This window comes from Mustelus asterias, chromosome 2, assembly GCF_964213995.1.
Source record: "Mustelus asterias chromosome 2, sMusAst1.hap1.1, whole genome shotgun sequence".
Classification (NCBI taxonomy): Eukaryota; Metazoa; Chordata; class Chondrichthyes; order Carcharhiniformes; family Triakidae; genus Mustelus; species Mustelus asterias.
The window spans coordinates 144,177,799-144,190,941 of NC_135802.1; the positions used below are offsets into that span (position 1 = coordinate 144,177,799).

Consider the following 13,143-nt stretch of genomic DNA (forward strand, 5'->3'; position numbering starts at 1 on the left):
GGGAGGTCAGACATTGGAGGAGAGTTGGGGGTGAGACATTGTGAGGGTTGGACATGGGAAGGAGTGAGGTCGGGTCAGTGGGATAGACATTGTGTCTGGGGTGGGCGTGTCAGGTGGTCAGGCCAACAGGAGACTGAGGAACCCGTGCGGTTGTTGGGGGGGGGGTCAGAGTTGGGGAATACTGTAGGGGGGTGCTTAGTGGGAGGAGGGAATGTGGGAGTTCCCTGGGGGTTCAGAAGTGTGGAGGGTGCCTTGTGAGTGACTTGACCTCAGTCTTTAAAATATTTACACTGAAGTTAGAAGTAGTTTTATTTTTTCTAACTCTTTCAGATTAACTATTAGTGTATCACTGGCAGAACAATGTGAAGTTAGCAATTTAAATTGTGATTAAATTTAAATAGCAGGGGGTGGCACAGTGGCACAGTGATTAGCACTGCTGTCTCACAGTGCCAGGGACCCAGGTTCAATTCCGGCCTTGGGTCACTGTCTGTGTGGAGTCTGCACGTTCGTCCTGTGTCTGCGTGGGTTTCCTCCGGGTGCTCCAGTTTCCTCCCACAGTCTGAAAGATGTGCTGGTTAGGAGCCTTGATGCGAACAGGTGCCAGAGTGTGGCAACTAGGAGAATTTCACAGTAACTTCATTGTAGTGTTAATGTAAGCCTTACTTGTGACTAATAAATCAACTTTAAAAAAAAACTTTAAATTACTTTGTAGGATGATTCCCAATGCAGCGCAAGTGTCCAGAGGAAGTTAATACTTCTGGACAATTGCAAGGTAAACCCTCACCTGGGAACTTTGAGAGGGTTTCCCTAGTGCATCTTTGGGGTACTCCCCAAATCCAACACTGGGGAGCCAGGATATTACAGGCCATGGGTTTAGATTAAAGGAAGAAGTTTACAATATAGCTAAATGGTAAGCCTGAGATTTGGCAGGATTTAAGTTCAACAATGAATGGCCAAGAAATTGATAACGAAAGAGAAAATAGAATGGGCGAGTGAACTAGCAAAGGACATAATAAGACATGTATCTATAGGTACATAAGAAGGAAGAGATTAGCTAAAGTAAACCTGAGTCCCTTACACGCAGAGACGGGAAACATTATAATGCAGAGTAACAAAATTGCACAGACATTAAATGAATATTTTACATCGGTCTTCACATTAGAATAAACAAACAAATTCTGGAAATGGTGGGTAGCCAAGAGACTAGCGAGAATGAAGAATTTAAATAACTTAGTTTGAGTAGATAAGCATTATTGCAGAAATTAATGCAACTATGAACTGACAAATCCCCTGGTTCTGACAGCAATCATAGTTCCATTGGTTTTGATTTTCCAGAATTCCTTAAGATTTTAGAAAGGTCCCCATATATATTGAAAGGTAACAAATATAACAAAGGAGGGAGAGAGAGAGGACAGTTAGCCTGACATCTCTACTCAGGAAAATGTTAGAATCTCTTATTAGGGGTGGTGGCTTATAAAATCATAATATGATTGATCAGAGTGAACACTGGTTTATTGAAGGGAAATTGTGTTTGACAAATTTATTCAAGCTTTTTGAGATTGAGGTGGATAGGCGACATTTGAATTTTCAACAAGCAATCAGGAAAGTTCACTAAAGAGGTTATTACAATTGAGCAGGAGGATCTCATTAGCAGGATTGGCTCAGAGAAAATATGTCAAATTGGTGACATATTTTCTTTGTTGATGGGTGGGGGAGAAGCTTCAGTGGCTCCATTTTCCCTGAAGAGACATTGCAGGGAGAAAGAAAATGAGACAGTTTATATTGAAGAATGGTTGGATAATGTCCAATGCTTTTGGATATTTTTTGGTGAACATTTTGTTCCTGGTCACTCTACTAAAGATGCAAATCATTGAAAAGACAGCCAATTTCCATTCAATTATCTCAGAGATTTTATTATAAATATCTGGGCCAAATCATATGGGAGAACTGATGTTGGCTGTCCCCCCAGAAGAAAATTCTCCACAAGGACCCACCCGACAGCCACAATGCCATAATGAGATGCGGGTGGGCTTAACATGATAATTGTTGGACTTCCGCCCCTCACTGATGGGCTGGCAGCTCCATCAGTCCCAGCAGCGCTAAGGGGTGCATTAGTGAATGAGGCCAGGACAACAAGAAGAAGTGCAAGAAGACTCAGGGATCCACAGAAACAGTGAATTTGGGGTCTTGGTCAGGGAAGGGGACATAGGGTTGGCAAGGTCGGGCTTAAGGCTAGGAGGGGATTAGTAAGAGGTTAGGTTTGATCTGAGGAAATCCATAAAGGCAAGGCCCCAAAGATCAAACCCTGCCTTTTGAAGAAGCTAGGTAAAATAATCAGGCTGCCCGCTCCTGCTGGCTGCCTGTACCAAAGATTTTATGGCATGGGCAGCCTATTATTAGTGCCAGTAGGATTGGCAACTTTCTCTGCCAATTTCTGGAGCCTACCCATTGCCCTTATTATTGTGGTAAGCTTGGGGTTGGGTGGGAAGGTTGTGGCATTTGCACCTGCCTTATTTTACGTGTCTCCCCACTCCCCCCACCAAAAACACTCCCATCAGGGGCATGTAAAAAGTAACCCTTTATTTCTATTCAGAGCAACTGCTGTGCTTTTATTTCATAATCTCACTTGATATGTCTCCCTGCCATTTAACGATGACTGCCAACACTCGATCTTCAATATTAACAAAGTTATTGGCAATAATGTGTGATGATAAGTGAGCGTTTTCTATTCCAGGAATCCATGGAATCATTACGGTGGCTCTGGAAGGCGCTGTGAACTTTGATGAGATTCGTCACATCGATGTTGGAACTGGATTTGGATACAAGCAACAGCTATCAATTGAAATGGACGATATCGGAAATGCTTTGCTTAAACAAATAGTAAGTGATCTTGAGAAAAGCAAGGCAGTATTGATATTCCGTAGCTCTCCAAAAGAAAAGGAATTTGAAACAAAATGGCCCATTATGTCCAGTGATACTTCAGTGTGCCGTTTGGTTATTTTCTGGCCGGTGATTTTTCCTAATTCATCAAATATGTAATTCACTCAGATGAAGAAATTGCCATTCAGTGACTTAAGTATATTGAGAAGCTAATCACACAATGCATTCTGCTATTAAAAATATTCATGTGTTTTTGCAGAGTGCAGCTATGGAAACAAAGTGCTGTAATGCCCTTTGCACGTGCTTTGGTGAATCAGGTCCGATTGGTTTGCAAGGGATCAAAGGGCAGAAGGTAAATTAATAATATGTTTGCATTTTTAACAGTTTCATGATACATAATTATTCATTGGGATTTAGAAAGAAAAGTGCAGTGTCGTTCCCATTAATTACTTAATAAATATGATGTTGTTGCTTAAGGGACAACCAGGTGTGAAGGGATTTCAAGGCTACCCAGGGGAAGAAGGAGGAATGGTAAGTATTAACAGATTTAAACTATTTACATTGACATGATGAGAAGTGCTGCTGTTTTTGTTTGTCTCTGGGGCATTTTATCAGTCTTTTGACTATGATCAAACATCAGATCAAGCTGAAGATGGGGTGCAATGCAATTCAACTATTGAAGAGTACACAGCCTTTGTTCTGACCTGTATTTCTTCAAATAGTTAGGGTTCTCTGTACATCATGGGATCCCGACTTGCATCTCATAAGAGTCTTCTTGCCTTAGAAGGTAGGTGCGTGGTGCAGCCAATTGTCATCCCTCTGCAAGTGGCAGCAAGCCTGGATCTTGTTTGTCTCTCTTGTGGGGACCATGTGGGGATTCAGTTTGAATTTGATATTTGGAGCAAGCAAGAAATGGATTTGGGGTTGCCTGGGTCTGTGGCATTTACAGTAAGAAGTCTCAGAACACCAGGTTAAAGTCCAACAGGTTTATTTGGTAGCAAAAGCCACTAACTTTCGGAGCGCTTGCTGCTCCTTCGTCAGGTGAGTGGGAGTTCTGTTCACAAGCAGGGCATATAAAGACACAAACTCAATTTACAAAATAATGCAATTCAATTATTTTGTAAATTGAGTTTGTGTCTTTATATGCCCTGTTTGTGAACAGAACTCACACTCACCTGATGAAGGAGCAGCAAGCGCTCCGAAAGCTAGTGGCTTTTGCTACCAAATAAACCTGTTGGACTTTAACCTGGTGTTGTGAGACTTCTTATTGTGTTTACCGCAGTCCTTCGCCGGCATCTCCACATCTGTGGCATTTACCAGGCAGCAGATTAAAGAGAATTTTGACTGTATACAGGTGCACAGAAGAGAAACCAGTGCAGTGACCTTGCATTATTGGTGGGCTTAAATCCTTCCTTCCCGAAAGTGTAGACTGATTAAATTTAGGTTACAGTGGGATCTATTTTCATTTCTGGACAGCCCACGTGTTTTCTGGACAGGTAGCGGAGGCCTCATTTGAAAAAAACAGGTGAGCTGCAGGTATTGAATGGGCACCCCGCTGGATACAGGCCTGTCACTATTGGGCGTGTTTGTGACTGCCAACCTAACAGCAAGGAATGTCCAGGATGGGTGGTGAGCTGTTTGACCATGGAGGAAGGGGGAATCCAGTGCGGAAGATTCCCCGGTTATTTTTGTAGTGTTCCTCCTGGCAAAAAAAACTTGGTTTAATCCTTACTTCATAGATTCATAGAGGTTTACAGCATGGAAACAAGCCCTTCAGTCCAACTTGTACATGCTGCCCAGTTTTTACCACTAAGCTAGTCCCAATTGCCTGCATTTGGCCCATATCCCTCTATACCCATCGTAACTGTCTAAATGCTTTTTTGTAAAAGAAAAAATTGTACCCGCCGCTACTACTGCCTCTGGCAGCTCGTTTCATACACCAACCACCCTCTGAGTGAAAAAATTGCCTCTCTGGACCCTTTTGTAACTCTCCCCTCTCACTTTAAACATATGCCTTCTAGTTTTAGATTCCCCTAGCTTTGGGGAAAGGAAAAAAAGATGTCTTCAGCTACATTGTTCATTAAACTATTGAAGAGTACACAGCATTTGTTTTGACCTGTGTTTCCTCAAATAGTTAGGGTTCTCTGTATGTCATGGGATCCCGACTTGCAAATCATAAGGGATTTCTTGGTTTAGAAGGTAGGTGTTTGGCGCAGCCAATTGTCATGCCTCTGAAAGTGGCAGCAGGTTGATCATTGACAGTAACAGAGAGGTATGTGCAGTTAAAAGATGCCAAAGTGAATTTTTAGATTCATTTGGTGTCTCTGATGAAATTTACATGGAATTTTGAGTTCGGAATTTGAACTACTCCAGGGTTATTCTGAAGGGTTCTAATAAGACTTGAACATTAAAAAAAATAATTAATGGGATGTGGGTATTGCTGGCTGGCCCAGCAGGTATTGCCGATCCCTCATTGCCCTTGATAAGGTAATAGTGAGCTGACTTCTTGAACTGCAACCGTCCATGTGGTGTAGGTACACCCACAGAGCTGTATAGGAAGGAGTTCCAGGATTTAGACCCAGTGACAGTGAAGGAATGACAATATAATCCCAAGTCCGGATGGTGAATGGCTTGAAGGGGAAGTTACAGGTGGTGCTGTTCCATACCTCAGCTGTCCCTGTCCTACTAGATGGTAGTGGTCATGGGTTTGGAAGGTGCTATCTAAGGAGGCTTGATGAGTTCCTGCAGTGCATCTTGTAGACAGTACACACTGCTGCCAAGATGTGTTGGTGCTGGAGGGAGTGAATATTTGTGGATGGCGTGCCAATCAAGTGGGCTGCTTTATCTTGAACGGTGTTGATCTTCTGGAGTGTTGATCTTGTTGAAGCTGAACTCATGCAGGCAAGTGAGTTAGGCCACCCAGAGTCGGTTAGCTCAGTTGACTGGACGGCTGGTTTGTGATGTCGCCAACAGTGCGGGTTCAATTCCATTACCGGTTGAGGTTATTCATGAAGGCTCACCTTCTCAACTTTGCCCCTTGCTTGAGGTGTGGTGATCCTCAGGTTAAAATCACCACCAGTCAGCTTTCCCCCTTCAAGGGGAGAGCAACCTATGGTCATCTGGAACTATGGTGACTTTACATTTACATTACTCATGCAGGCAAGTGGAGAGTATTCCATCTGACTCCAGACTTATGCCTGATAGATAGCTGACAGGCTTTGGGGGTGGGGGGAGGGGGGGGGGGGGGGGGGGGGGGGGGGGGGGAGGGGGGAGGGGGGGGGAGTTCACACAATGAAATTGTAACAAAATTACCTAAGTTTGTATTTCCTTCCCACTAAACAAAATACCAAATAAAAAGCAGCACGAAATAGTTGTTGATACATTCTAGTCCAGCCAGGAGATAGAGGGGGAAAGGTTTGCTTGCTGAAGCAGTACCATGCAGATCACGTCATTTCCCCAGGCGATATGTAGTATTGTGGTCTAAGTGGCTTTCCATATTGATTTGACTAAGGAACACTAGGCTGGCTATGCAGGTAGCAGCCCACAGTGCTCACTATCTCCAGGGAATCCACGTAGTCTGCAAGCAGCGCAAAAAATTTCTCCCCCATTTCGCCTAAATATCTCACATCTCATGTGCAAAGAAAATAAATCAGCAAACTGCCATTTAAAAGTTCTGAGCTCATTCCTTCCATCTGTTTCATAGGCTCCTGCTGATTAGCATTTTCCCTTTGCTCTAAAAAAAATTGAACTTTCCATTGATTTGAATTAAACCAAGTACATAACACAACAAAGGTGTGAATTTATGTTGTAAATCAAATCGAATTATCAGGTCATTTGAATTCAGAAATTTTGCTTGAGGTGGAGTAGACAATGTGGCTAAGCTTGGAAGGTTTGCAAGTATCGCTGCATGAATCCATTTATCATGAGTCTGTATAAATCATCTTATTAAGATGTGCTGAGTATATATACGTCAGAACCAGAACATGACCAATTATAGAGTTATTCTTTTTTTTTTGTCGATAATAAAGTTGACTTTTTGATTCTACTAATATAACCCAGCTGTTTGTCAGCTGTACTGGCATCGCGTCTCAGCTGAAATCCATTTGTTATTAGTCAAGGGAATGCTAGAAACAGATTTTTACAAAAACTCAGTGACATGCCTGTACAATCACATGGTTTTTACTCGTGTTTTTTTGTATTTTTACATTAGTTTATATTGGTTTAAATGTCTGGGACAAATGATGACTCACTGTCTTTTTAGCTGTTGATGGCTTAATTCCATCCTTTTATATGATGAATGATGCAAACATTCTTTTAACTTTTTCCTTTGTGCTCAACTGGTCCAACCTCTCCTGCTTGATTGAACGCAACTGCATTTATCTTTTCCTCTTGATCCCAAAATACCTCCAAATGTCTGCTCAACAATTGTCATGTGTAGCTACAAATATGGATTCCATAACTGAAGTGTGACTCTATATTAACTTGCAGGCCAGTTGGGAATGGGGAGGCTCTGATATCACAGGGGCAGAACCCAGAAATAAAATAATCATAGAAAACGCTGGGAAATCTCAGCAGGTCTAACAGCATCTGTGCAGAGAGAATAGAACCAACGTTTCGAGTCAGGATGACCCTTCATCACAGCTGAAGACAAGGAAAATAGGACAAGATTTATACTATGAGGATGAGGGGTGGGAGTGGAGGTTGGGGGGCTTGGCAGAGACAGACAGACAAAGGGAATGAAAATGGTGAGGATAAAGGCTGAGAATGGTGCTAAGAGCGTCCATTAAAAGATTGGAATGTGTAAATGGCAGAACAAAGATTTGATTTGTTTTGATTTTGATTTTATTTATTGTCACTTGTATTAACATACAGTGAAAAGTATTGTTTCTTGCATGCTACACAGACAGAGCATACCATTCATAGAGAAGGAAATGAGGAAGTGCAGAATGTAGTGTTACAGTCATAGCTAGGGGGTAGAGAAAGATTAGAGAATTTAAAAGAGTTAGAATGAAGTTTTAGAAGGATAGAACGAGAGTAAAAGATAGAATTAGAAGGTATGCTGGGCACAGCCTCGCTCCGGCACCATCTTGGAAAAAAAAGGTGCAGAGTGTTAAAGGACTACCTGAGGAATGAGGCCTAGTGGGGTAGGGGGATTGGAAAAAAGATGGAAAGTGAGATTTTGTCGACATGTCCATCCTTGGCCTTTTGCAATGTTCATGTCAAGCCCAACGTAAACGGGAGGAACAATACCTCATCTTCCGATTGGGCACTTTACAGCCTTCTGGACTGAACATTAAGTTCAACAACTTCAGAGCATGAACTCTCTCTCCCTTCCACTCCATCTCTATTTATTTTATTTCATTTTTTATTTTCATTAATTCATCCACTTTAATTAATTTATATTCTTTTTATTTTTCTCCTTCTAAAATCTCACTCTCCATCTTGATCGGGGTGCCATTTTTAAAGGGCGCCCTGATAAAAAATACTTAAAAATATAACCCACTGGATGCCTCCAGACACCCATGGAACACCCCACCCCCCTCACACCCAATCATGCAGCACCCTCCAGGATAATCCTGTTGGCACTGCACCCCCGGGACTGGCTGGACAATGCCAGGATACTGCCCGGACATTACTCTCTCCCCACTGGGGAATGCACTCACCTCCGATCCTCCAGTGGGTTCTGCTCACCTGGTACACATTGTGGAAGACCTGTCATGATTCCCGAATGGACAACATAGTGGGGCAATCCATCAGGCATAAGTCCTGATTATTATACTTAAATGTATCCAAATGGGGATTCCGATGTCCAACATCGGGATTCCTGTTATGTCACTGGCGGGACAATCGGAATGGGAAATCTCACCAGCGTAAACCGCATTTCCGCAGCTGAAAATTTCCTACCCCCAACCCGATCTCTTGACTCGTGACATGCTGAATTTTTAACTCAGTCAACTTAGCTCTAACATACTTTAAAAACCCTTTTGTAGCCTTAAGAGTTCAACTCGAATTTCCCAGTTCACCTTTCCTGCTATAACTGTGTGTTTCACAGCTACTTGCTGAGTACTTTTTTCTCTCACTCCCTCTTTTGCCCCTCTCATTTTCTCTCCTCCCCTCAGGCTGAAAGCCGTTTCCTTATAAAGAGCGTTCACTTTTTCTTAAGGCAATTACATTAACTCTAATACTGACAGACAACCTTTATTCCATCAGGCAGCACAGGATTTGAATCTAAACCCAAAAAGTGAAAGACATGCAAAACTGAACTCCAATTAAAATTACCTGAATAAAATATTCCTAATACTACGATGTTAAAAACCTCAAAGCAAACCCATACTTAATAAAGGTTCCTGAGGAGCAGCTGACCAATTTTCCATTTAAAGTCTTTATCTGCTACATATATACATATACATATTTAAAAAAGAAAGAAGTGAGAAAGCAAAGCCATGATATCAAAGTGGTCAAGTGAGTAAGGGACAGAGTAGAAGACAGGTTCACATTTTACAGTACTTGAAATGTTATTCTTACAGGGACAGTTCAGTATTTCATGAAACTATAGGGTACATTCCGAATACTGTTTGATACTGGGGGCGAATGCCACACTGCAGAACTGGTACGCTTCAGGTAACGTGGCTTGATTTTGCCAAAGATGGGGCGGCACGGTAGCACAGTGGTTAGCACTGCTGCTTCACAGCTCCAGGGTCCCGGGTTCGATTCCCGGCTCGGGTCACTGTCTGTGTGGAGTTTGCACATTCTCCTCGTGTTTGCGTGGGTTTCCTCCGGGTGCTCCGGTTTCCTCCCACAGTCCAAAGATGTGCGGGTTAGGTTGATTGGCCAGGTTAAAATTGCCCCTGAGATGCGTAGGTTAGAGGGATTAGCGGGTAAATATGTGGGGGTAGGGCCTGGGTGGGATTGTGGTCGGTGCAGACTCGATGGGCCAAATGGCCTCCTTCTGCACTGTAGGGTTTCTATGATTTCTATGATCTATGACTGGATTCTAATATTGATCTGGATTCTTACAGTAATCCCCAACTTTGTGACAATTTAGTTACGCCTGGATTCTTATGGCAATTCCCAACCTATGTCAATTACCCATTGATTGGCAATGTCCTCTGCAAATGCTAACTTCCTAGCACATGCGCTATGGTATTGTGGCAGCACGGTGGCACAGTGGTTAGCACTACTGCCTCACAGGGCCAGGGACCCGGATTCAATTCCGGCCTCGGTCAACTGTCTGTGTGGAGTTTGCACTTTCTCCCCGTGTCGGCGTAGGTTTCCTCCGGGTACTCCAGTTTCCTCCCACAGTCCAAAGATGTGCGGGTTAGGTTGATTGGCCATGCTAAAAATTGCCCTTTAGAGTCCTGAGATGCAGAGATTAGAGGGATTAGCAGGTAAATATGTAGGGATACGGGGATAGGGCCTGGGTGGGATTGTGGTTGGTGCAGACTCGATGGGCTGAATGGTCTCCTTCTGCACAGTAGGGTTTCTATGATTCTATGATTCTAGACACGCTGGAGCCCAAGTGTGCAGATGTGTTCCAGCTACAACTCCACATGTTCTTTCTTAAAACTACAATACAGCATTCTGACATTTAAATATATGCCAACTTCCTTTTTTTATTCATTCATGGGACATGGGCATCGCTGGCTGGCCAGCATTTATTGCCCTTCCCTAGTTGCCCGAGGGCAGTTGAGAGTCAAGCACATTGCTGTGGCTCTGGAGTCACATATAGGCCAGACTGGGTAAGGACAGCAGATTTCCTTCCCGAAAGGGCATTAGTGAACCAGATGGGTTTTTCTGACATTCGACAATGGTTTCATGGTCATCAGCAAATTTTTAATTCCAGATTTTTTTTTAATTGAATTCAAATTCCACCACTTGCTATGGTGGAATTCGAACCCCAGGTCCCCAGAACATTAGCTGAGTTTCTGGATAAATAGTCGAGCGATAATACCACTGGGCCATCGCCTCCCCTAACAACATTAAACTAATATATAAGCTTATGAATAGTACAGTTTGATAACTTAAGCTTTATTAATTACAAATGTGTTAATGAGGAAGTCTAACAGACTCCCTACCTCGAGGCTGAGATAAACAATATCCGCCCAACATGCCTTCAAGTTTTCTTTGTAAGTGTACATTCCTAAATCTGGTTTTGTTTCTTTGAAGAATTGGATCTTGAAGTCTTTGCCTCGTCTGAAAAAACACTCAGGGTGGGATTTTCTGGCTGCCTCGCCCCAAAACCGGAAAATCGAACCTAAGGTCAACAGACCTTTGCATGGTCCACTCCCCCCACTCCCCCCACCCCCTGCCCACTATGATTCCCGTGGTGGGAAGGACAGGAACATTCCCCCCAAAGTGCAGCATTTAGCTTATATACTCCTGCATTCAATTTATTGGGAATGGAACCTTCCATTGAATCTTCCATTTCTTCCTTACTATAATTCATACCCATTATTGTATCCCCAATTTAATAGTCAAAATTCTTGACCTTTTTAAAAAAAAATACCTTTCAGTTCTTTGTGCCAGTTTTATGCTCCCTCACTTGTGGGTTCTGAGGTTAGGAATGGTGGTCAGGGGAACATGAAATTGCATGGATGAACTTTGCTCTTCAGGATGATCCTGCAGTGGTGAGTGGTTTTTGCAAAGCATAAAGTGATCCTGATGAAGCCAGAATTAGTGATGAATGGCTAAACCAGATGTGCGACAGATATGCTTGGATATGTGGAAGTGAAGATAGAGGCCGTAACTGGGAAATCAATTGGGATGGAGAGAATTAAGATATTTCTTGGGGCAAGAGCAACAGAGGTTGAGAGGGGGAGTGACTGAGTCAATTAACAGCTGGGATTAAGTGGATTCCTTGAAAGGTATAAAGGATGTCGGAGTAGAGTTAAGAGAGCAATCAAGAAGGGGACATGAAATTCCTTTGACAGATAAGGCAAAACAGAATCCAAAGAGCTTCTACAAACACATAAAGGGCAAAAGAGTAACTAGGGAGAGAGTAGGGCCTCTTAAGGATCAACAAGGTTATCTATGTGCAGATCCACAAGAGATGGCTGAGATTCTAAATGAATATTTCTCATCAGTATTTACTGTTGAGAAAGGCGTGGATGTTAGGGAACTTGGGGAAATAAATAGCGATGTCTTGAGGAGTGTACATATTACAAAGAAGGAGGTGCTGGAAATCTTAAAGCACATCAAGGTAGGTCAATCTCCGGGACCTGATGAAATGTATCCCAGGACAATGTGGGAGGCGAGGGAGGAAATTGTGGGTCCCTTAGCAGAGATATTTGAATCATCAACAACCACAGGTGAAGTGCCTGAAGATTGGAGGGTGACAAATATTGTGCCTTCGTTTAAGAAGGGCTGCAGAGAAAAGCCGAGGGACTACAGGCCAGTGAGCCTAACATCTGTAATGGGTAAGTTGTTAGAAGGTATTCTGAGAGACAGGATCTACAGACATTTAGAGAGGCAAGGACTGATTCGGGACAGTCAGCATGGCTTTGTGAGTGGAAAATCATGTCTCATGAATTTGATTGAGTTTTTTGAAGGCGTAACCAAGAAGATAGATGAGGTGTATGTTCTCTACATGGACTTTAGCAAGGCCTTTGACAAGGTTGTTGCATAAGGTAAAAGCTCATGGGATCCAGGGTGAGGTAGCCAATTGGGTACTAAATTGGCTTGATGACAGAAGACAGGCGGTTGTAGAGGGTTGTTTTTCAAACTGGATGACTGTGACCAGCGGTGTGCCTCAGGGCTCAGTGCTAGGTCATTTATATTAATGATTTGGATGGGAATTTAGGAGCCATGGTTAGTAAATTTGCAGATGACACCAAGATTGGTGGCATAGTGGACAGTGAAGAAGTTTATCTCGGATTGCAATGGGATCTTGATCAATTGGGCCCATGGGCTGATGAATGGCAGCTGGAATTTAATTTAAATGCGAGGTGATGCATTTTGGTAGATTGAACCAGGGCAGGATTTAGTTAATGGTAGGGCATTGGTGGGAGAGTTATAGAACAAAGAGATCTAGGGCTACAGGTTCATAGCTCCTTGAAAATGGAGTCACAGGTGGACAGAGTGGTGAAGAAGGCATTCGGCATGCTTGGTTTCATTGGTCAGAACATTGAATACAGGAGTTGGGACGTCTTGTTGAAGTTGTATAAGATATTGGTAAGGCCACACTTGGAATACTGTGTACAGTTCTGGACACCTTATTATAGAAAGGATATTATTAAACTGGAAAGAGTGCAGAAAAGATTTATT

The 13,143-nt window shown here is 42.9% G+C and overlaps 1 protein-coding gene across 1 annotated transcript in view; it reads left to right on the top strand.

The window, feature by feature from the left end:
* The window catches only part of LOC144511900 (collagen alpha-6(VI) chain-like), a 138,807-nt gene that overhangs the window by 47,371 nt on the left and 78,293 nt on the right, over window positions 1–13,143 (top strand). Inside the window, exons 11-13 of the mRNA XM_078242338.1 lie at window positions 2,735–2,880; window positions 3,140–3,232; window positions 3,358–3,411. Coding sequence (XP_078098464.1) covers window positions 2,735–2,880; window positions 3,140–3,232; window positions 3,358–3,411 — 293 coding nt within the window. The remainder of the gene's footprint in view (window positions 1–2,734; window positions 2,881–3,139; window positions 3,233–3,357; window positions 3,412–13,143) is intronic.